Source organism: Vombatus ursinus, unplaced genomic scaffold (genome assembly GCF_900497805.2).
Source record: "Vombatus ursinus unplaced genomic scaffold, bare-nosed wombat genome assembly UNPS02014852.1, whole genome shotgun sequence".
Classification (NCBI taxonomy): Eukaryota; Metazoa; Chordata; class Mammalia; order Diprotodontia; family Vombatidae; genus Vombatus; species Vombatus ursinus.
This window is the reverse complement of record NW_020954630.1, coordinates 12511102-12536628: the sequence shown is the minus strand read 5'-3', so window position 1 is coordinate 12536628 and position 25527 is coordinate 12511102. Positions and strand designations below refer to the sequence as shown.

The window sequence follows — 25527 nt, the reverse complement described above, 5'->3', positions numbered from 1 at the left end:
GTGTGTGTGTGTGTGTGTGTGTGTGTGTGTGTGTGTGTGTGTGTAGTGGAGTGATGGTGGCCTCTGCTTGAGGGGCAGCTTGTTCAGGCTAATTCTGCTCTCCTTGCTAGTTGATTGATGGCTGAAAAATTAACAATGGGGCAGTGTGGCTGGGGACAGCCTTAATGTGTGGAAGAGTCAAAAAATTCAAGTCAATCAACCAGAGGTTTCTTTGGGTGTTTTTCATTAAATTCAGTGGCAACTAATCAATTATAAGTGCATTGCCTCCTCTGCATGAAAACCAAATCTAGCCCTTGTCTTCTATTAATTTGGTCACTGTCCTTAGCCTGAAAAATAATTAGGGGGGTTTGGAAACAAGCTCTCTCTTGCCTTTTTGACTTGGAAACTCTCTTGTGCTACGATTTTGGTTCAGAATACAATTATTTCCGGATAACATTTTGCATTTCCCCTCTGGAAGGGTGAGTCCACCTAATCTGATTTCAGAAGCCGTCCCCCTCTTGAGTAATAGAGCCTTGCCCTAAGAATTGAAAGTTCCCTCTGCTGAATGTCCTCAGGTCTGAAAAGATTATCAGATCAAGATTTAGGGCTAGGAGGGACCGCAGACGCCAACTCACCCGTTTTAAAGATGAAGGAACTGAGGCCTACCTAGATGACCAAGGAAGATCATACAATCAATAAGTAGAAGGGCTAGTACTTAGACTTAGGTCCCCTGATTCCAAATTCAGAGGTGTTTTGGTTATTGTTTTTTCTCACAACAGCCTCCTGAGTGTCCTAAAATGGGACAACTGTTTGCAGTTTACAAAGGGCTTTTCACGTAGTTGACCTGTGAAGTAGATAGTGCAAGTGTGATTATACCCATTTCACAGATGGGAAACCGAGGCTCCGAGACAGTGAGTGGCTTGACCAAAGCTACAACAGCTAGTTGGTGATAAAGTCCAAAGACTGAAATTCAGGCCTTCCATTGTCAAGTCCCAGAGTTCTTGTATCTCAAGGGCCTCAGTGTGATTATCAGCTGTGAGAGAGCTGTGGCATAAGAGTTAGGGCATTGAGTTAGTCAGCCCATACCTGGGATGGAGAAGCCTTCTTTGATTGACCCTGGAATTTCAACCTTGCCTTGAGCTTTACCAATCAATCGAAAAAACAACCAACCTTCGTTAAAGCTCTCACCTGTAGAAAGTACTTTCAAAAACTTTCCTGCAGAATTTTTTTAGCTTTTTAAAATTCTTGCAACCCTGATATACTCAAAGTAAGTAGGGCAGAGCTTTCTCTGACCTTAACAGAAGCCAGCTGCTGAGTTTTGTGATCTTCCACTGATGGCATATGCACAGAGATTGAAAGGGAAAGGAAAGGGAGATGACACAAATAAATTTGGAAAACACTTTGAAGTCACCCAGCTGTCCCTGTTCCGATTTTTCAATCTCCAGATGTACCAGCATCATTATTTTTTCTAGCTCCATGGTGGAAACGTTTTGGTGCTTGCCTCATACCAAACACAGAGGCTTATCGGATATCACTAATGATTCAGCTACAGTCTAATCTAAACACTCAATTAAGATTGAATGAAATCAAACGCAGTGGACTCACATTTCAGCTGCTTTTGTTGGAAGGCACCAATTTGAAAATTTGTTCCTAAAATATTAGCTTCTATTGTGTTAACTTCTGAAGCATGGGCCCTCCCCAGCTCATGCAGTACTGAGCCACATAGAAGGTGCTGGCTAGGAAAATAAACTCATCGTCATAGAAGCGATGTAGCCTGTGTGATAAAGCAACAGGAACAAGTCAGCATTTAGAACTGGGGACTTAGGGGGTTTTATCCAACACTCTCATTTTAGAGACAAAGAAACCGAGGCCTCGACAGTCTAGGTGACTTGTTCAAGATATCACATTGATAATAGATAGCAGAGTCCACATCTTCTGATTCATTTTTCTACTACATCAAGGGATATAGTAATTACCTGCAGAGTCCCTGAAATTTGAAGCAAACTATTTACATTCTCTTCTTTCTTGTTCTTGCCCCCGATAACCCAAGCATCATCACGTCCATTCTTTTCACCCATGGTAAGTTATTCAAACTCTCAGGGGGCACACCAAGATTTTTTTTGTCCTTTTACAACTCTCTGTGTCTTGCTTCTAATTGGTAATGACCCCAAGGGCAATGGAGTACCACGTGTTGGGTTAAACTGACCAAAGCAGCCTATTATCAATGATAATTTATACACAATAATTGGTGTCAAATATATCAAGGAAATATACTGTGAGAAAAAGAAGTCGAGTAGGTCTTTTAGCAAGAGTGAGAGATGTAGAACCAGAGTTCTATGTTCCTATTCATGAAGTGTTCAAAAGCCTAGAGGAAGGGCCCTGGTATACTGAGTACATTGAGTACATCTACTATGGGGAATTTCTGTGAAGTCACGGATGAGAACTACATGGGACAGGATGCAATCAATATTGTTCAAGGAAGCCACATGTTAATGAGGTCACAGATGCATTGAAGATGGCCTAAAGAAAGCAAATTAATATTGTGTTATTTTTTTTTTTTTGGTCTAGGCAATGGGGTTAAGTGACTTGCCCAGGGACGCACAGCTAGTAAGTGTCCACCTAGCAGCCCCAATATTGTGTTACAAAGAGTAAGCATATCGTAGTAGAAAAAACACTGAATTTTTTCATTAAAAGTCCTGGGATTTGAATCCTAATTCTAAGGGCATGTGGCTTTGGGAAACTGATTTTCTTCCCCTTTTTTGCCTTAGTTTCCTCATCTGTGAAATTAGAGGATTGGACAAGGTGGTCTCTCAAAACTGTTTTTGCTCTACATTCTGAGACAGGAGCTCATTCTATTTCTTAGATGAGGGACCATGAAATCCTTCAGGTCTGTGCAGGGGTGGTTCTTGGTTTGGAGGCAAGTCAATGAAGCAGGCTGGAGGACAGAGGTGCTGACAACTTTATTCACATAATAGCACAGCAGAATTTGGAATTAATTCATTCAACAAATAGTTTAGAGAAACAGAGTATGACGGGTGAAAGGATCCCTAGAGATGTAACTACCTCCATCCTTCAAGTGACCTGTCCAAGGTTGTACAGTTGATTAGTAGCAGAACCTAAGAACTCAATACTTACTGTGTGAATTATTTGAAACATCTATAACCATTGGATATTTTCCTTCTTTTTGAGTGGATTTTAAATTTATGGTGTTTTTTTAAATTAAGTACTGTCAAACTTCACTAATTTATGCTCATTGGAAGACTAGGCTGAATAAGTGAAAAATAGGAATTCTAGAATGCAAAGAAATTGAAATTTAATACTTCCAAATATAAGCAAGGCTAGCTAAATTCAACTCAGTAGGAGTAATCTGGGTTTCTACATTAATAAGTGGATAAGAATTAGATGTTTAGAAAGTTTGGTCTCATAAGCAGTTGGGTTGTGCTCTGTGTAGTATTTTTTATGTTTGCAATTTACATCAACACCCTTTCTTAGAAGAAGGGACAAGGGACCCTTGGGTTCAACCTGATGTCTGGATTATCAGAAATACTGAATTAATGGGGCTAGAACAGGGATCCCCAGCTAGTAGATGCAATAATTCTGTAAGATCCTAGAGGTACACCTGGAGGACTTTCAAAGTCCTTTGCCATCCCAGCTCTCCCTCTCAACCATATCTCTCTCCTGTTGTTTGTTTGGGTTCTGGGCAGGAAAGAAACCTTATAGACTGTAGGGTCTATTTCCTCACTCAAAAACTCAACCATTAGCATATTCTCTGCTTCCTAATTCCCCTGAACCTCTTTCTCTTCTTCTTCCAATCTCTAACTATTGGAAGCCTCAGCAGCCAGTAGGGGATAAAACAGAGACAGGATTGGTGATTTCCTTAATACCAGGAATTCTGAGGTGAGGAAACTCCTTCAGCTAAATTAGGGCAGCATCTTCTCTGTAACACAGAATTGCCTTGTATCCTGAGAAGTTGACTTGCCCAGGGTCCTACAGCCAGAACACATCCAAGGAAGGGCTTGAATCCAGTTCCTCGTCTTTGAGGCCAGCTCCCTATCCACTGCACAACACTGCCTCTCAGTGGCAAGCAGTAATAAATGGAAGAACTCCTGGATAAAAAAAAAATAATAACCATCTATAAAAGTCCATTATTTGTGTGGCAAAATCTAAGCACAAGTGGATAGATTGCTGGTCCTGGAATCAGGAAGATCCAAGTTCAAATCCGGTCTAAGACAGCTTACTAGCTGTGTGACCTTGGTCAAGTCACTTAACCTCTGTTTGCCTCAGTTTCCTCATCTGTAAAATGGGGATCATAATAGTACCTACCTCCCAGGGTTGTTGTGAGGATCTAATAATTGTAAAACCCTTGGCACATAGTAAGTGCAATATAAATGCTAGCTATTATTAGTCTTGTTATATCATCATCATTATTAATGATTATGATTATGGTCATTATTAAGCCAATGAAAAGCAGGACCTACTCACCAAATGTGGTTATCCATGGGTCATTCACATACCTATAGTAAGCACTGAGTTCTTTTGTTCCACTTCTGAGACCCATTGTTCCACCGATTTCTGAGACCATGGGCAAGTCACTTTTACTTGTATTCAAAAAGTATTCAATTTATTGGTGCTCACTATTTCCACCGCCCCAGAATGTAAACAGAAAGAACCACAGCAGCTCCTTAAATTCCAGTTAATTTCCCTGCCTTCATCTCTGTTTTCTTCCTCTGCCCTTTTGCTGATTCATTCTCAGGTCTTCTTTCCTCCTCCTCCTCCTCCTCCAGTTAATAAACACCACTGTGTATTCTTCTTTGGCTTCTCCTATACCTGTAACCTCTATGGCTCTTCATCTAACAAATGCTCTTGTCTCTCTCTTGTCATACATTTACTTGTGAACAACCTCAGAGTTTAAGCACCTCCCTGGAAGGAAGGAATTGTGATTATCAATTATGCCTGGATTGGCACCTGGAATAGCACAGGGCTGGGTCCTGCTCTTTGTGTAATGATGTTGCTGAATCTCCTTCCTCCCCCTAAAACTGGGGTTCCTTTTTTTGTCAGCAGTCAAGAAAACTATGGTATCCTCAGAATGATGTTTCTAAGTGCACAAAATAACATGTGCAGGAAAATGTGCAAAGAAAGCCTATACTATTACATAGTTACATATAGATATAAGCATACACATATATACATGCTACATATGTATGTATGTGTGTCTATGTGTATATAGACACACATACACGTTTTTGTTATTGTTTATTTGTTTTAGTCATTTCTGACTCTTCATGACCCCCTTTGGGTTTTTCTTGGCAAAGATACTAGAGTGGTTTGCCATTTCCTTCTCTAACTCATTTTACAGATGAGGAAAATGAGGTATACAGAGCTAGTGACTTGCCTAGAGGTTGGATTTAAACTCAGGAAGATAAGTGTTCCTGACTCCATGCCTGGCACTCTGTCTACTGGCCCACTTAGGTGTCCTATATATATACACATATAAACTATGTAATATATTTGCACATATAAACTATGTAAATACAATTATATGCTATGTAATCATATGTAATATATGTGTATACACACATACATGCATACATTTACAAGTTCATGGACCCCAGATTAAGAACCTCCTACTCTAAAATGATACTTTCAGAGATTTGGGCTTCCTTTATCGGTGTCCATTGCAACCTCTCTGCACCTTTATGAGTAGACATCATGAGTTGCCATGGCCAGAACATTTCACCACAGTGTTGCCATTCTTTTTGTGAAGAGTCCCTCCCCCCCAACTTGGACAATCCTCAACTGCCAGTGTGAATCTAAGTCCATCTTCAAAGCCTTTTCATAAACCCTTTCAGAGCTTATGTTCCTCTGACACAGTCTTAAAGCATCCAGCATTCCCCCATGCCCCAGTAAAGCATCCAAGTCAGACGTTTCTGAAGGTACTAAAGGGAGCTGTTACCAAAAAAGAAATAAAACAAAAAAACAAAAAAAAAATTCCAAGGACAGAGAGGTATACCTGTAATTGATTGTGCACACTTCTACTTCTGTCTGTATGTATTGTCTCTCATGTTTCTTTTTGGGTAAACACTCACCAGGGAAAACAGGGAAAACAGCCCAAGGTATAGCATGCCCCATACTCAATGGCCTGTGACATATTCTGTCCAGCTCATCTGGAACAATGACCAAAAAAAAAGAGAACCTTAGAAAGTAATTTCAAAAAGTATTACTTGTAAGGGAAAGTTACTGTCCAACTGAGACACCTATGTAACTTTTATTGTTTCTACAATTACCACTTAAATCGATAGATTTTTTAAAATTTTACATTTTTAAAATTTTGAACTTAAATATCCCCCAAAGAAGGTTTCCATACATACAGCAAATCATAAAAAGAAGATTCTATATGAAACTGTGAGTCTCCATTCCTACCACTGAGTTTTTTTAAAAAAAGGATTTAATAAATTCTCCACATTATTTAAAAACTGTCCTGCTTATCTGTGCTTCGTTTTGAACTTCTTTTATTTGCTTATCTGCATTTTTAGAAATATTACAATGGCTGCCTTTTTTTTAACCACCTTTTTTTAACCTTTTTTTTTTAACTCCTCTTCCCCTTTTATTTTCCCTCCTTATTCAATGGTGGGTAAAACAGGGAGCCCGAGAAGGGCTGTTACAAATGAGTATAGTCTAGCAAAATGAAGCCACAGAGCAGCAATGTCTAAAACTATGTCTCTGTACCTTGTATCCATCACCCTCTGTCAGGAGGTGGGTTAACATGCTTCAAGTAAGGTACCGTAGTTAAGACACAGCCTTATATTGTTCTGATGATTCTGATTTATGAAATTGACTCTGAAGTGTTGCTAATTTTTAAACTCAATGACTTGGCTTATCTTAAACTGAGGGGCATAATGGATCAAGATCCAGCTAGGAAGACCTGAGTTTGAGTGTTCTGTCTGAAGCACGACAGCTTTGGTCCCTTGGCAAGCTGCTGAACTTCCCAGTGTTCTAGACAACTGTGTAAGAGGTAGAGAGAGTTTTCTCATCAAGGAGCTCCCACTACAAATGAAATCCCAGGTCCATCCCCTATCCCTGTTCCTAACTCATTTTAGCCCTGTTCTCTTTGGGTATCCCATTGCATATACTACTCTCCATTTTGGAAAGTCTTGCATCACCTTTGGTTCGGAGTAACATTCGTCTAACCTGTTGAAAAGCAAAAGAAAAGATACCTGTTTATTGCTGAATAATGACAGCAGCTTCTTTTCCTAGAATGTGGTCCTGCCTCTTACCTGGTGGTCTAAATAACTTTATTAACCTGGGTCATTTGAAAAATAAAACCTAATAATTCATTATTTCTTCCCAGAAAATCATTCCGCACCTCCTGATGTTACCACTTACACCTCAGAACACTCAATACAAGTTGAAAGACCTCAAGGATCGACATCATCACGGACAGCACCAAAGTATGGAAATGCTGAACTCATGGAGACTGGGGATGGTATGTCTTGTAGCTTTTGCCCTTTTTTTCTCTCCCTTCTCTCCTCCTTTTCAGTTCTGATTTGCATTAACCCATCTTTCCATTCCCATAATTTGTGTGCTATAGACATCTGTTCCTTGTTTCTTTTGGCCATATTTCACTCGGAAATGCATCCACAGCCAAGGATCTTTTTGAACCCCTCAAATAAGGTGGCATATGGAAAGCAAATGACAAGCTCCAAGAAGTGTTCATCAATGGGATATGATTTCTTAGAGGAGGAAAAAGGTGAAATTTGAGGAATTTTGGATATGAAGAGAAGAAAGGAGACTCTGAAGACATTGAGGTTTTCCCAGATGTGTAACCAGGGTGGAGGTAGGGATTAGAACACGTGGACTGAGGACCAGAAAGGTCAAGGTGAAGTTAAGTGGGAAATAAAAGAATGGACAGAAGGCCACTTGAAAAGAAGGTGTCTGGGGCTCAGAAAGAGAAAAGGCTGTAACGAAAGTCAGCCGAGTTGTGGTCAAAGAAACCACCATTAAGTGCTACGGAATTTTCTTCTTGGGATGTTGTCAGGTGTTGGGGCCTTTTGCAGTTGGAGAGCAGATGGGTCCCAGCATCCCATGGATCCAGGTCTTGAATTTATTCTTGTACTTCCTCAGGCCCTGGCCCTTTCAGGTAACACTTGGGCTACAGTTGACAGAGCAAGGGTTTAATTTTCTAGATGAATGTCACACAAAACTTGGAGTGTAGAATTTTTCAGCACACTGACCTGGGGCCTGTGTAGTGTGGTGACAAATTAACCATGGTAGCAATCACTCTGGTCTTTCTGTTCATAAAAATAACCTTCCATAAGTTACCTAAACTACCTAATTCTTGTTTCCCCTCTTGGTAAAATGGAGAGAACAGTAATTCCCAGGGCTACCCTAAGAATAAAATGATAAAGTATTTGGGAAAACTAATTGGAAAAGTAATTAAGTATTTAGAAAAAGGGATTGTAAATTTATTAAGTTTGGGACCACTTGGGGTGTATTTTCTTTTGCAGGTGACAGGCTTGAAATTGATAACCCCACTAAATGTGGGTACCAAAGGCATCAATTTTAAGCTGCTAATAGTGATATCAGAGAGTAAGGGAGGGAACCATTGGCATTGGGCTCTTCTCTCTAATGAGAGAACTTATTACATGGCATGGATGAATTTTTTTGTGATTAAACAGACAGATGGATAAACATCTACCCCTGTTGTAATCAGTGACACGTTTTCTACAGGAACTGAGCATGCCAAAAACGCTGTAAAATTAAAATTGTAAAGAAAAGAATTTGGCATAAATTCATCATTTTAACGTTTATGTGCCAAATTGGTTAAGTACATTGCAATAATTTATTACTGAGTAAAAACATCTTAGTAGCAGGAAAAGTATCACCTGAATTAGGTTGAGAATAGATGCCTAATTAATGGGCATGTATATATTGATATGTGTGAAACTATTCTACATGCTAAGAGGACGTGGTTCAGTAATAGCACTGGTTTTGGATTTGGAGAAACAGTTCAGATCTTGGCTCTACTTCTTGAGTTACATGACCTTTGGCAAGATACTTCAATTTTCTGAGTTTCAACTTCTGTTGTAGAAGACTATAACAGAAGAAGGTTTGACTAGGTGAGCAGTTCTTAACCTGTGAGCCAAGAACTTATTTTTTTTGATAACCATATTTCAATATAATTGGTCTCATTTGTACTCCTGTATACTTTACCCCTCTGCATTTAAAAACATTATCCTAAAGGTCCACCGGTTTGAACAGATTGCCAAAGAGGTCCACAACAACAAAAAAGTTTAGGAGATCTTGAACTAATTGATCTTTAAATTCTCTTGGATGTAGTTCTGAATCTATGATAACCTCTGTCTTTTTATTTTATTTTATTTTTTACTTTGTTTAATTCCTCTGCTAAATTTACTATTTATTCAGCTGATTTTTACTGTTTTCATTATTATTATTACTCAGAGTTTTCTATGTGCATTTTTTCAGTGATTCACTCATGAAGAGCCTGGTGGGATGACCCATGAGTCACTGGATACAGTTATGCCAATGTTTCTTGCTATTGTTTGGGGACACAGGCCTTATGTTTAAGAGAGATTTAGGGAGAGTTCTTGGTTATTGAAACTTCCTATCTTAAAGGATACTATGTATGTGTTTGAAAACTACCAGAGGAAAAACTCTTTGAATAACAGTATTTTATTCTTGGCATTTTGGCAACACATACCTGAGAAACTTGTGCTTAGTTCTGTGTGCAACAATGTAAATTAATAGCATTCATTTTCCTTCTATGATTATTAAGAAAAAGTACCTTCACCTCAGCATCATAATTCACATTCAGCCTTAGGATGACTGAAACACACACTAACCCATTGATATATATCCAGTATCTTTTTATATGAATAAACTTTATTTTTCAAAGTTAATATATTACTTCTATGCAGGTTCTTGGATGAGTCTGCTGGTCTCTCTGAGTTTAGGTAGACTTTATACTTTGATAGTAAAAAACACCACCACCTAAATAGCTGTTTGTGAGAGTCTCAGCACTATTTCTTTAAATTTTCCTCCCCCTGCCATTTCAGATGAAGATTTATCCTTTAAAAAAATCAACCACTAATTTTAACCTTCATTTGCTCCTGTGGTTAACTTAATTATCAAATGGGCTACCAGAATTTGCTGGATTGGCTATCCTTTGCTTAGGAAAGTCTAAGGCACAAGTGTAATAGAATTCTACAAGTTTTGAGAGTATTTTTTTTCTTCAAAAAAAAACAAAAACAAGGTACTTAGAAAATCCTACAATTTATCTTTTCTTCCGACCTATTGAAAACTAGTTTGAATCATCTTGGAAGCAAAAAAATGAAACTTTTACAATGATTGTTGAAAGCATCGTTTATAAAGTGCATGTTAAATTAATATGTGTTCTACCATCTCATATGAATGATACACAGAATGTAGTGGGAATGGCAGTGCTACATTTAAGTAGCTTACACTTATGTAAATCTTTAATGTTTAAAAAGCAGGTTACAGAATTCATTGTTTTTGATTCACACAACAATCCTTTAAGGTAGATGCCATAGGTATTAGCATCCCCATTTTACAGAGGAGGAAACTGAGGCTCACAGAGGATAAATGATTTGCCTACAATTTCCCACCTCATAAATATTGGGTCTAGTTCCAAAGACCAAAACCCAGCTCTTTCATGATGTTGGGACCTGTCTTTTTCCAGTGGGCAACATTTCTCCTCATTGGCAGAACAACAAAGTAACACTATACATATTAAATAATGCCTGTGATTGCATTGATAAAGAAAACCCTCCTGGATGAGGGAACTCCTTCTACCAATACAGACTGACACCTTCTTTGCTACTGGTAGTTTTGGAGTTGCCTGACTTACTCAAGGTGACATAGCCACCATGTCAGAGGTGGGTCTTCCTGGCTTCAAGGCCTACTTTCTACTCTACCATGCTGCACATGTTAAGGGTTGGGAATTGGGCCAAGGTCATCATTAGCAACGAAAATTTGATCATGGAATATTCACGCCATAGAATCCACATAAAAAGACATAAAATAGTATTACATAATAGAGTCAAGTCTCCTTCAGCTTTATTCTTTTTCTGTCTGAATATACACTTATTCAACTAAACATGCTTATCTCAGAAAGCTGTTCTCTCAGTACCTTGATTCAGGGTAGAGTGTCAGCCTATTTGTTTGTTTTTTTAATTTTCTAAACAACCCTAGATCTAGGACGTCAAGCTCTTGTTTCATTGCCAATTATTGCCATATTTCCTTGTTTACACCCTGAGTTGCCTGGAAGCCATCTCATCTCTCCCATGGTCCCTATTCTCCAGGAGTACCCGTGAGCAGCCGAGTGTCAGCAAAGATTCAACAGCTGGTCAATACCCTCAAACGGCCCAAACGACCTCCGTTACGAGAATTCTTTGTAGATGATTTTGAGGAATTGTTAGAAGGTAAAAAAAAAAAAGAAAAGAAAAGAAAAAATTTATTTTTATTTTTTTGACTTTTGGATGTTGTTAAAATGCTATAAACTGTAATAATATTGTTTCTACCAGAGCTATTATCTTTAAAAGAAGAACATCTCATTCCCTGAGATGACAGAACTTTAGCAAAGACAGCTCAGTTAAAATAAAGGTCTCTAATGATTACCTTGAGCAGTGAGCCAGATGCTTGGTGACTCAGGATAGTGATCCAAAATTGATTATTTGATGCATCACCCTTAGCAGACTGTAATTCTGTCATCGGAGCCAGGGCTCCTCTGAGAGTACTGTAGTGTTTCAGAGGGGGTGTGAATTATGGGACATCCTAACTCACAGGAAAGAATGCTTCTCAGTGTGAGGGTATATTTCCAGCATGAAACACGATGCTACCATTTTGTTCCTTTTCTTGTCCCAGTGCAAAAATGTGAGTGCCTGGCATCAAAAGAGTGGATGCTTTGGTTTTCTTTAAAAAAAAAGGGTAAAAATCAGAAGAAGTGATAGATGTATGTAGAAAAGGAAATCTGCTTATTGAAATGAACTTGATCTTAAAGATGAAATCCATGTTTATGCAGGTGTTGGTCTTAGACATCAGTTGTGATATACTGAGAACAAGTATTATCATCTTGTTCTGTGGATAATTGCTTCTTGGACAATTATAAGCCATAAGAGATTCTATAAGGATGGAAGAAGTTGTCACCTACTTCTGTCTTCCTAATCCAAATTATTGAACTAAATACATTTTATTGTTAAGCATATGTTAGAGCTTTACTTAAGGCAATAGTCTTTTTTTTCCCTTCTCTACTCCTTTGGAAGTTAGTTATAAGTGGAAATGTTTATCTTGTTGATTAAGGGTACAAATATACTTTAGCAATAACAAGTGCTAATAAGACTTTTCAGAACCTAAAGTAATTTTTTCTAGGCTGATGACCTTTCTCCTTCTAAATATTATTGATATTCTAGTATAAATGGTTTTTCCGGTTCTGTTTATTTCATTCTGCATCAGTTCATATAAGCTTTCCCCTGTCTTTTTGAAATCATCCATTTGCTCATCTTACAGCACAAAAGTATTCATTTCATCACACTGATATACCACAACTTAGCCATTCCTCAATTGGAGAGCATTCCCTTACTTTCCAGGTTTTTGCCACCACAGAAAGAGCTGTTAAAAATATTTTTGCACTTAGAGGACTCTGTTTTGGACTATTTCCTCTTTCTTTGACCTCTTTTGAGTATAGGCCTACAAGACACAATGGTATAGCTGAGTCAAAGGACTTGCATTACTTAGTAACTATTTGTGTATTTTTCTAAATTGCTTAGTTATACCCATTCATGGATCCACCAACAATGCCTCCATATATGCATCTTTTCCCACAGCCCCTCCAACATTTATCATGTTTCTTTTTTTTTTTTCATCTCTGCTACTCTGGTGGGTATGAGATGGAATCTCAGAACTGTCAAATATTTTTTCACATGGCTATAGATAGCCTGGGTTTGTTCCCTGGACAACTGTCTGATCATATCCTTATACTATTTATCACTTGGGGAATGGCAATTTTTCTTATAAATTTAAATAGTAGAACCATAAAGGTTTTGACACTTGTGTTAGAAAAGATACATTTAAAAATTTTGCCTCTTGTCAGTAAACATGCTTGTGGTTTTCTTAAGACTCTTTGACCTATTGTGTATGGGTGTATGTTGGTGTGTGTGTGTGTGTGTGTGTGTATAAAATAAAATGCATAGTCATTTCATCTGTGAAAATAATGGCATTGTCCAAAATTCTGCCTTCTGAGAAATATTCATATGTAGCTCCTCTCACATAATGAGTTTAACCTTTCCTTTTTTTTTTTCCTATGGTGCTTTGAAAAGAAGACTGAATTTTATAGGTATGAAAATGGCATTTACATGAAACTAATTCTGATTTTGTAATTCACATACAAGTTCAACAACCAGATCCAAACCAACCAAAGCCAGAAGGAGCACAGATGTTGGCAATGCGAGGGGAGCAGCTGGGCGTGGTAACAAATTGGCCACCGTCATTAGAAGCAGCATTACAGCGATGGGGGACCATTTCACCAAAGGCCCCTTGCCTAACCACTATGGACACAAATGGAAAACCACTGTACATTCTTACTTATGGTAAGTAATGCCGCAGTGCTATTTTTGCCATGTTCCATTATGCTGGTACTTCCATCTATGTAGATGTCCACTGTCTTACCTCCCTTTTCCTGCCCTCTTAGATGTAGATATTCTCCCAAGGTTCTGTTATTGGCCTTCCCCTGCCTCTACATTTCTTCTATGAATAAGCTTATCCAGTTTTATGGCTTAAACTATCCCCTCTGAGGATAGTTGATTCAGACTTTCAGGACTCAGAGTTGTTTAACTTTAGCCTTGCCCTCTCTCCAGCCAGGTGGCACAGTGGATAGAATGCTGGGCCTGGAGTCAGGAAGAATCATCCTCTTGACTTCAAATCCGGCCTCAGATACTTCCTAGAAGTGTGACCCTGGGCAAGTCACTTAACCTTGTTTGCCTTATTTATTTGTTTGTTTGTTTGTTTGTTTTTTACTAGGCAATGGGGTTAAGTGACTTGCCCAGGGTCACACAGCTAGTAAGCATTATGTGTCTGAGGCCGGATTTGAACTTAGTTCCTCCTGAATTCAGGGCTGGTGCTCTATCCACTTTGCCATCTAGCTGCCCCTGTTTGCCTTATTTCCTCATCTGTCAAATGAGCTAGAGAAAGAAATGACAAACCACTCCAGTATCTTTGCCCATAAAATCCCAAATGGGGTCAGAAAGAGTAGGATACAACTGAAAAACAACTTAACTCTCCTCAAACATCAAACATGGATTTCTGTCTGTTTCATGTACATGTCTGTCTAAAAGGCCTGTTGTTAGCTTGAACTCAACACGTCCAGAAACAAACTCACCATTTTGCTCCACCTAAAAATAGCTTATCCTGGTATCCTGGTGTTTTTTTTTTTTTAACCATGCTTCCAAACTGATTGCCTTGGAATCCTCTTTGACACATCTCTCTTCTTCACCCACTGCATCCAGTTAGTCATTAAGTCTTGTCAATTCCACTGCCATAGGATCTCTCCCATTGGTCCTTTCCTTTCCTTTTCTGCTGTCAGCAGCCTAGTTCAGGCCTTCTTTGCTTCTTACTTGGACCCTCTTGATAAAGCCTGTATTAGTATATCTATCTGCAACCAGGCGTCCTTGATTCCCTCTTAGCTAAAGTGATCTCTGCTACCTTTGCTCTTCCTTAGCACTTTCTAACTTTCTTGGGGAATTTTTCTTGTACTGTCTTGAATCATAGTAAATTACATACCTAGTTAGTTCATCTCTCCTATATTATAAGTTCTTTAAGGATAATGACTGTGTCTTACTCATGTTTGACCGTGTCACAGAAGGAAGTACTTTTCACATAGTATGCATTCATTAAATATTTATTGAAGGAATGAATGAATGAATATTGCATTCTGAAAGTTATCCCATCACTTTCCTGTGCCCACTCAGGAGGTTGTTTAAAAAAAAAAAAGGCAAAACAGCAATTGCTTTTGACTTGTGACAGTCATTTTTCAGAGATGTTTCTTCTAGGGAAAAAAAAAGTCTGATCAACTGTTTTTAAAAGTAGTCATGTATGTGTCAGTTTTATAGTGAGTAAGAAACTACATCTTTGGCTGAGTGTGAACAAAGTGGTGCTCTGAGAGTCAGGAGAAGTTGCTACTGGTATCACTTAATAGAAATGTCAGCAGGTCGTTGATTTCATGCTAATTGCAGATTAGAAATTCTAATAAGGTGAGAGTATTTTGCCTGATGTATAATTAACAACTCCTACCTGGAGATCAGTACAACTCTACTCGGAGTGCCCCCTGACCTCCTTTAACATGAAAACAGAGATAATATGATGGTCTCAAGGCTCAAACAAGTTCTATTTGCCACCTGACACATGTGCCTGGTGATAAGGAAGCTCCTTCTTTTATACTAAGCCTTCAAGAAATTAGTCCTTCTATATGAGGAATGAGTGAAAAAAATAATTCATTACATAAACACTCCAGTGTCATGAATGAAGACAATATACAATATTTTGTTATTGGAATTTATTTTAAAAAGTTCTTGTGAATTTTAATACTTTCCTTGGATGAGTTGAGAATTAAACATTTTTTCTCTCTTGAAAGGCTTCCAGAAAAAATACAGCTGATTTGAAGTAAGAGACGGTCAGTCCTTGTTGGGTGGGCCAAAACTGACAATACCAGGTCTCACTGCAGAGACCTGGAGGCACATTGCTTTTTTCTGAATTTAACCTTCTGGCAATGCGTCATGGGACTGGGCTCAGTCAGGTCGTGTGATTGAAATGCATGATTTTGTTATCCCTTTCATTAATATTTGACGGCCTATATGGTATGCCAGGACCTGAATAAAGTGCTTAGCCTTAAGCCATATTCCTTAAGCCTGGGTTAAGAATCTGAACAGAAACATGGGAAAAAGTAAAAGATGTATGTTTAACAATCTGTAGAATGATGAAAAATTGGGTAGAATCCAAGTAAAGAAATTGGCAGGATGTGAGTTTAATGGGGTATTTGAGACAGAAGAGGAAAATTTTTTTATCTTATGCTTGTAAGTTTTGTCCTGTTTATATGATGTATAGCACCTAGAAACAGCATAGCATGGTGGATATAGGAAGATCTGGGTTTGGATTCAGTCTCAATCACTTACTTATCAACATGATCCTCAGATGGGCAGCTAGGTGATGCAGTGGATGGAGCATTGAGCCTGGAGTCAGGAAGACTCATCTTCATGAGTTCAAATTCAGCCTCAGACACTTAGTAGCTGTGTGACCCTGGGCAAGTCACTTAACCTTGTTTGCCTTAGTCCCTCATCTGTCAAATGAGCTGGGGAAGGAAATGGCAAACCACCCCACTATCTTTGTCAAGAATACCACAGGTGGGGTCATAAAGAGTCAGGCATGAATGAAACACAACAGCAGCAGCAGTGGTCCTCAGATAGTCACTTAATCTCTCTCAGGCACAGTTTCTTCATCTGTAAAATGTGTCTAATAATAGCGCCTACTTCACAAGGTTGTCTTGAGGACCACATGAGATAATTTATGGAAAGCACTCCATAAATGTCAGTTTTTATGAGTGTAGAAGAATACACCTGGGAATGAAGTGAATAAACAAAGCAAGGTGGGGCAGGAAAGTAAAATGGGACAAGAGGGAGTGATAAAGGAAGTGTGGTTGAATTAAACTTTTCACATGGAAAACAAGTCATTGGACATTTACTTTAGGTCTTAACCCAGAAAAGCTGAGTAAGTGTGTTAGGTCATCAGTGAGATTGCATATTCCTGTTGGACATGTTTGGTCATTATCGCTGTATGTGTGTGGTGTGGCCCCAGGTTCACAAACTCGGTGCCCCTCATGGCCTCTCATGATTCTACTCTTGTATTCCTCCAACAACAGATTACAGGGATAAGGTTATAAGCAATCCCTGTTGTTCTCGTACAGCTGCCATCTCCGGAGTGGAAATAGGATTTGTCTCCTGTTCTCTATAAATAGCATACAACTTTTCTTTAGTTATTTTTAAAGGATTTTCTTACTGTGTACTAGAGGGAAAAGCAGAATGGAATGATGATGATGATGATGATGATGATGATGATGATGGCCAACATTTATATAGCACTTCGGGGTTTACCAAGTGCTTTACAGATATTATTTGATCCTCACAATAACTCTGGGAAGTAGGTGCTATTATTATCCCCTTTTTACAAATGAAGAACTTGAGGCAGTCAGAGGTGAAGTGACTTGCCCAATGTCACACAGCTGATATGTGTGCAAGGCAGGATTTGAACTCAGGTTGTCTGACTTGAGGTCACATACTTGGTTGTATAATAGAAAGAGTCCTAGATTTGAAGTCACAAGACCTGATTTTCAATGTCAGCTCTGTAAGTTACTGCCTTTGTGACCTTGGACAAGTCATTGAACCTCTTTAGCCCTCCAGTTTCATTATCCATAAAGTAAGCATGCAGTGTTAAATTAATGGAGTCCTGAGGTCCTTTTCAACTCAAAAAAACTTTATGATTTTATGAAATATAATGGGAAGAGCTAATAAAAGAAACCTTATGGAAAGTTACGAAACCTGTTACTTGGCATTTAATCCTGGTTTTCCTTGCACATTTGTAGAAAACAAGATTTGGCCTATTCTCAGTGCTTCTTTCCTTTTTCTGATTTATCTTCTACTCTTCTAGATCTTGCTTTCAGTCATCTAGCCTATTGAAAATTTATGCTCTCTAGCTGATAAATACATATTTGGCAATGCTATAGAAAGCTTAGCTTTTCTGGAATCCCCTTCCCCAACCCTCATTAAGCCCTTGACCTTGACTGGTGACTCCCATTTCTAAGGTATCCTCAAGTTGAACCCTTTCATACTCCATGATTTTGGCAAGAGTCATGTGACTTCTCTTGACATTTGGGATGAGGAAGAATTATGCTTCAGTAAGACTTCCATTTCAACTGTCTTAGACCTTTTCTTAGAAAATTGAGTCTCCAACCCTTAACATTAACCACCTTTTGACTTTGAGAGCTTTCCTAGTTGGTTGGACATGATTGCCTTGTTCAACTGGTACTCTCAGTATTGTGAAATTGGCTTCTCTTCCTCCTGGTCTTAGATTGCCATCTGATCTCTCTCCTCCTTGGATGCCCTATGACCTCAGGACTTCAGGAATCTTTTACACTTCTTTCTGTTGAGACTACTTTCCCCATGCTCTAAATTTGTGACTCTGTGAGTGAACCCATGTCGTCTGCTTCCAGGATACTCTTATTTCCATTTCAAGTCCTATCCCTTCATGAGGATCCCTCCTACCCATGTTCCCACTTCAGGCCTTCTATGCACTCATCTCAAGGGTAAAAGTAGTAGTAATAGATACAGCATGAGCCTGGTTAATAGTGGATTCCTCTCTTGGTCCAGTATTTTTGCTCTATGTCTCCCTGGGTCTCATTATACTGAGTCCTGACTCAGGTCCATCTCCTGGTAGTGGTTTTTACAAGAAAAAATACATACATACTTGACACTCAAGGGGTACATAATATCAACCTATTTCTCCTCTATTAAGGATAGGGTTTTCTACATACTGAACTAGTTCATTAGTTGTTGCTTGCTTGAAAAAGCTAGCTGTTTGTATGAAATACCTGTTTTCTTTTTACCTTTTACTTAATTGGCTGGTTGATTCAGATGTAATGAACAAAAGGAATTGTAATGTAGAAAGTCTGAATAGGAAATGTCTGGAGTGTGGGCCATGTCTATCCATCGAGAGAAGCGCTGAGCCCATGTAACATCCAGCATAAATATCACTAAGTAGGCACACTCGCCCATCTTAGACAAAAATATAGCTTCTCTGCTTAAGATACCAGGCTTATGTTAAAGAAATATCACCATTACTAATCAGCCTAGTTTAGAAGTTAGTACAGTCATCTGCCAACAACTTAAGGATTTTCTAACGTGAATTTCTCCTGTTTGAGGGGGGCATGCTCCGGCTCATGGTATGTGTGTGTGTGTGTGTGTACATATACATATATATATTATATATATATGTATATGTACACATACGTGCGCTACTGAGAAGGGAAGGCAGCTGTGTTATGATAGTGTTCATACCTGCACACTCACACATACACACCTACCTATACATATGTCTATGTCTATAGAGAGCTACATGTATGTGTTTATATGAAAATATAGCTATCAAATGAGAGAGAATATATTTAGGTACTTTGCAAAACCTGTACGTATTCCAACTATATAAATGCATACACATTCACACGTAACTATTCAGTTTTAAGCACCACCATGTCTATACCAACTCACCTTGGGATTTTCCACAAATTACCTGATGACATAGTTTCTCTGGATGCTCCACATTGCTTTATATGAGTGTGAAAGTGCAGCTGACCTCATCTAGCTGGAGCCTAACAGCTGATAACTTCTTTTCCTAGTTATGGTTCTTAGCTCATCAAAGAATGTTAAAGAAAGAATCAAGAATAACTGCTGACCTCATTGCCGTATTCATTGGGCACCATGTTGGTATGATTAAAAGAGATTAATATTGTCGGGTGTTACTCAGCAATCATTCAGTAAATGCTGATGCTTATGTTCTTGGCCTAATGATTTATTGACAACTGAAATCTGCTGTCCTACTTACTGACTTATTATAGATTTAGAATGATAACCATTGAATCTAATTAATAACTATTAAATCTAATCCATAACCTGCTGTGGGGGGCGCTCTACTGGGCGCTGGGGTTATTTGAAGATGAACAGTTGAAACACCCTGCCCTCAAATATCTCCTAGCCCAGAGAGAAGGATAAGACAAATGCACCAATATGAGAGGTTTAGCCTAGTGGGAGAGAGAAAGGGTTTCTAAATGGGAAGAAATGAAAGCAGAGGAGACCAAAAAGGTTGTGGCATCTGCCCTGGGCTTTAAGGATAGCAAAGACTGCCAGAGGTAGAGTTAGAGGAGGAGACTGTTTTAGGCATGGGGGACAACCCATGCGAAACAAGAAAGCTTAAAAGGGAAGGATGAGAACAGAGTCTGGCAGGAACCACACCAAGTCATGTTTAGGGAACAGTACAAGACAGAATATAGTCTGTCTGATTCATTCAAGTATTTATGGCGAGATACCTCCCCCATCTTTCTTTTTCTCACAGTCACTGTTCTCAGGAAGCTTTGGGTTTAATTGAGAAGATTAAACTAGAAATGAATATCGAGGTGAGGGTACATATTCATTTGATTGATTGTGATCAGTTGTGTGGTATAGGAAGTAACTATAGGCCTGTCAAAATTTCTCTGAGGCATAGTGTCTCTCTCTCTCTCTCCCCCTCTCCCCCTCTCCCCCTCTCTCCTCTCTCTTATACATACAACTAGCACTTTTTTTAAATTTTAAATTAACAAATAAAAAAGATTACTTCCTGCCAAGCACCATGCTACTGTGCTAAGCCCTGGGAAAACAATTAAAAACAAAAAAGCAAGATGGTCCCTGCCCTCAAGGAGTTTCAATTTTGTTGTAGGAAAGATGACATGTGAAAGGAAGTTGAAAAAGTGGGGGAAGAAAGATAAGGTACCTGTGTAGGGGCATGGTAGAGAAATTCATGGTAACCAATCAGAGGTAGAATCTATGGGATTAGAGGTGGGGGATACTTACGGTGAGAGAAATTGAAGAAGTAAAGTGAATGTCCAGGGTGAAGCATTTCTTTTTTCTCCTCTCTACTTTTCCCTCTTCCATTGGGGGAAAAAAAAAACAACAGGGGAGAGAAGGGGAGAGAAAAATCCCTAAAGCATGGAAGGAAATCAGAGAAAGAAAAAAAAGGACCTGTATGTACAAAACTATTTATAGCAGCTCTTTCTGTCATGAACTTGGTTTCTTTACTAAATGAGGATAATAATACCCATGGGACTTAACTCGTGGTTATTATGAGGATCAGATGGGGTAATACGTGTAGGACACTTTATAAATCTTAAAGTTCTATATAAATGTCAATCATTATAATAATAACTATTATTTTCATAATGATCATTGTTAATAAAAGGCTTCAAGAGTTTAGAGAATAAGGATGTTGTTCTATTTCTGAATACCTAGGGAAGACCATCAGGGAAGAATTTGATTCTTATATGGAGGCTCTGTGTATGCCACCAAACCATGAGCTCCATCAAGGACCTTGTCATTCATTTTCTCCTAAGTCTTCCACAGTGTCGCAATGCATCGGCCTGGACGTGCAGCTGGAATTTGCTAAAGGCTTCTTGCTAGCATACTTTTTGGTCCTCCCTAGTGAAATGATAAATAGTAACAGCCTCATATAGTAACCTGTTCAGTCATTTCAGTCATGTCCAATTATTCACGGCCCCATTTGGGGTTTTCTTGGCAAAGATACTGGAGTGGTTTGCTATTTCCTTCTCCAGCTCTGAGACAAAAAAGGTTAAGTGATTTGCCCTGGGTCACACAGCTAGTAAGTGTCTGAGGCCAGATTCAAACTCAGGAAAATGAGTCTTCCTGATCCCAAGCCTGGCACCGTGTCCGCTGTACACCTAGTTGTCACCATATGCTGAGTGCCATGTAATTTCCAAAGCCTCCATTACCACCTCCCAACAACCCTGTAACGGAGTTAGGATAGGTATTATTATATCATATCACCTGAAACGAGACTTATATGTGTTTAATTTCCAAATAATCTCAATGTATACACTAAATTTAAGCATCTCTGATTAGTTAATGCCTTTGTTAGATTTATTCCATCAGAGTTTCATTCCACTTACCTAAATTTTATTTAGAGAGGGGCATCCAGATTTGGAAACATGACTCTAAGTCTGATCTAAATGAAGATACTGACTCCCACTGCCTACTATATAATTAATACAATTTAAAAAGTCATTTTCTTTTTCATCTTTCCTTACCTATTGATTCATACCTCATTTGCTTTTCTTTTTTGCTATGAGTCCTCCTGGCATTTTTTTTTTTACTCCTCCCCTCCCCTACCATGGATTCCTGCTTAATATCTTTGGTTAAGATATTCCCATTGTTGAAATAGCTTTTTTTCTTCACCTTACTTCTAACTTCATCAAATGTTCTAGTTTTCTTCTATTTTTGTAACTCAGCTATGATTTACCAATTCTGTTGGTTTTTTTTGTTCCCCACCCCAACCCCTGCCAAATTATCTGTATCAGTAATATAATGAAAATGTGCTTTGTGCTACTCTTTCTATAGGTCTCCATAAATGGTTAACACAATTTGTTGGTACTTTCCTTAATTAGGACAGAGATAAGATTTTGTGTCTGATATCTAACAAAAATCTAAATGTTTTATATTGCCTCTAATATTAATTTCACTCATTAAAGTTTTAACTTACTTAAAAAGTATGTAGGCTTACCAAGTCCGATTTATTTCCCTCTTGATCGTGTATTCAGCTGATAATTGATTTATTATTAAGTATTTTGATATTCTTTCATAGACTTTATGGGTGTTTGCTCTGATATGTACTTTCATCATTTAAATAGGAATTGATAATAGATTTATCTAGAAATGTGTTCTCCAACTGGGTTAATCTTTATATTATGTTTGCATCATATCTCATTATTAGATTGACAGATATGCCAGTATCTGAATAGTCATCCTAATTTAGCCTTTTGCATTGATTTGAATGATTTTGCTAACTATTTTGAACTTACTGTGAATCAATTTTGAAAGACATGGAGGAGGGAAGGCAGGTTAGAGTTTCTTTCTATGCTGTGTTTAATTTCTGCTGCCTAAATCACAGAATTGGAAATTTTTTAAAGAAAAATGTTCAGTTTTCAGTAAGAATAGGTAGGGCTTGTAATGAGTTGTTGTTGTGATACTGTTAGGCTGGGAGCCAAGAGACCTGGTTTCTGGCACGAGCTTTCCATTGACTAGTTTTATCGCTAAGATAAGTCCCTTTATCCACTCTGGCCTCATGTTACTGCTTACTTACATTTCCTCAAACACACTGCCTCATCTCTCATCTCTATACCTTTTCCCTGGCTATTCTCCAATTCTGAAATGTTCTGCTTTCTCAACTCTATCTCTTGCTTCCTTCAGATCTCAGCTCAAAGCCCATCTTCTAAAGGATGACTTTCCCACTCCTTCCAGCTGCTAGTGCCTTCTCCTCTCAGATTATTTTCCATCTACTCTGCATATATTTATCTACCTTTTTATTTATATGTTTTCTCCCCCATTCAAATGTATGGTCATTGAGGGTAGGGATTGGGTTTGGTTTTTTTTGCCTTTCTTTGTACTTCCAGAATTTAGCACAATGCTTGACAAATTGTTGATGCTTATTAAATAATTATTGACTATCTGTAAAATGATAGAATTGGACTAGATCTCTGGAAATCTCTGTGCTTTTAATGAAAATCAAGAGTAGCATAAAAACTAATGACTGCAAGCACAAGGTACTGGATTTTGCCAACTCGAATATATATGTACTATTCTTGAATGAAATAATTTCCTATAGTATAAAATAGCAAAAGAATATATGTTAAAAACTCATTGACTTGTTTTATTCATAAGAAACCAAAAATTATTTCCCAAAATAGTTTTTTTTTTACAAAGCAAGAGAAACAATCTTTAAAAATTCTTCATTCAATACAGGTAATGCAGATAATAAATTATTTGTAACTAGTTAACTGGAGCAGACAAATATTTTCAACTACGTTTATTATGCTCTTTGGTTTGTGAGTGGAGAGAAAGTGGGTGGTTGTAGAGGGCTTTTTCCCCCCTCTTTGCCTGACACAGCAAAGTTTACTGTTTGGTTGGGCGTTGTCAAGGAAACCAACTTGCTAAGCGAAGCCCAAATGTCTCATGTCTGTCCATGTGGTATTTTGGGCTCATCTCTTTCCTTCTCCCTCTCCGTCTTGTCTGTGTGCCATTCACAGCCCTCTAAGTGGAGTTAGGTAAGAACAATTCCATACAGCAGATGAACAGAAGGAAACAGTTACGATTGTATATTGGACTTATAATGGAACAGAAGAGAGTACTTGACTTTACAAGCTTCTCTGGGTATTCCATCTCTGGAGGAATGAATGAGGAGGAGGTCTTATTCCTATTGTTCCATGCATGAAGACCCAAGTGATGGATCCAGATTTGGTACTATGAATGAGTTATAGGAGGACATGGTTTCTGGTGGCTATATTTTTTTTAAATCTTCCTTTGAATGTGGATATTGCATGTTTTAAAGAAATTCATCAATATAAAGATAAATTGAATTCTCCCCTGTGCACAAGGCGTAAGAGAATGTGTAGGTAGGTTGCAGTGTGCACCAATGGAGGGAATATTGAAGCTCAGTGGGTCTGCTGAAGTTTGTGCTTAAAGATATGTGGTTTTCCCAACTGCAGAGAAGGAAGCCTCTACCTGTGAAATTCTATCCTGGAGCTAACAGGATATAACTGCTGCTTCTGGGCTTTCAGTGGTTCTGTACTCACCTGCATACTGTTAAAAGGGGACATGAGATATGACCAAGTCAGAGGCATCTGTCTTGGAGAATTCCCTTGGCCACAAGTAGCTGGGGGACATACAAAATGGCCCTTAGAATCATTGAGGGGACCTCAGAGCTTTGTTAGTCCAAACTCTACCTGGACAACTACCTCTTTGCAATCATTTGCTGCTAGTTCTGCCTCCTAAGGAAATTCATGGTAAATCTAAACCCTCTTGCACATGAAAGCCTTTCAGAGATTGGAGAAGATACCATATCATGCCCTCCCCACCCCTGCCAGAATCTTCTGTCAGATTAAACATCCCTACTTCCTTCAGCTGATCCTTACACTGCCTGATCTTGACAGTCTTTGCCATCCAAGCTGCCCTCCTGATACTGTCCAGTTTATCATTGCCCTTTCTAAGATGTGGCTTCCCAAAGTGAACCCATTACTAGAGATGCTGTCTGACTGAGGAAGGGTACAATGGGACTGTCACCTCCCTGGTCCTTGGCCCTTTACCTCTCAATGTAGCCTTAGATTAAATTAGCTTTCTTAGCTATCTTATCACACTGTTGATTCATCCTGAACCTGCAGTCCCCTCAAGTCCAACAGATTCCATTAGATGATATCTATTGAGTCAGTATGTTAGTATCTTTACTCAGGATGATCATTGTAGATGGGCAGGCAGAATTCTCCCTCCCTCCTTTCTCCCTGTCAACACTTCACAACAGCTTTGAGTTATTGAAGGACCAGCCTGGATGTTGAGAATTTAGACTGAGAAGTTCCAGCTCCTTTTGACAGAACTCTTATTTGGCATTGAAGTTAGTCACATGCAGTAAGTGAAGGCTGTACCTTACTTAGCAGGATCAAACCTGTGTCAGAAACTAAATGACCCCAGCAATAATTGATCCAAATCCCATACTCAGGTTTTTAGTGACCTGGGCACCCTGTAAATTCTGTATGTGTATATTCTTGAAAAGGATCCAAGACAGTAATGAGCAGAATGGATTATTTACCTCATGTCAGCATACCTTTACCTTGAAAACACACACACACACACACACACACACACACACACACACACACACACA

General features: G+C 38.6%; 1 protein-coding gene across 4 annotated transcripts in view; it reads left to right on the top strand.

Annotated features, from left to right (window-relative positions):
* Positions 1-25527, top strand: part of DIP2C (disco interacting protein 2 homolog C) — a 589927-nt gene that overhangs the window by 373302 nt on the left and 191098 nt on the right. For all 4 annotated transcript variants that reach the window (XM_027841054.1, XM_027841052.1, XM_027841051.1 and 1 more), the window contains 3 exons: positions 7328-7462; positions 11319-11438; positions 13404-13601. In XM_027841054.1, the coding sequence (XP_027696855.1) occupies positions 7328-7462; positions 11319-11438; positions 13404-13601 (453 nt within the window). The remainder of the gene's footprint in view (positions 1-7327; positions 7463-11318; positions 11439-13403; positions 13602-25527) is intronic.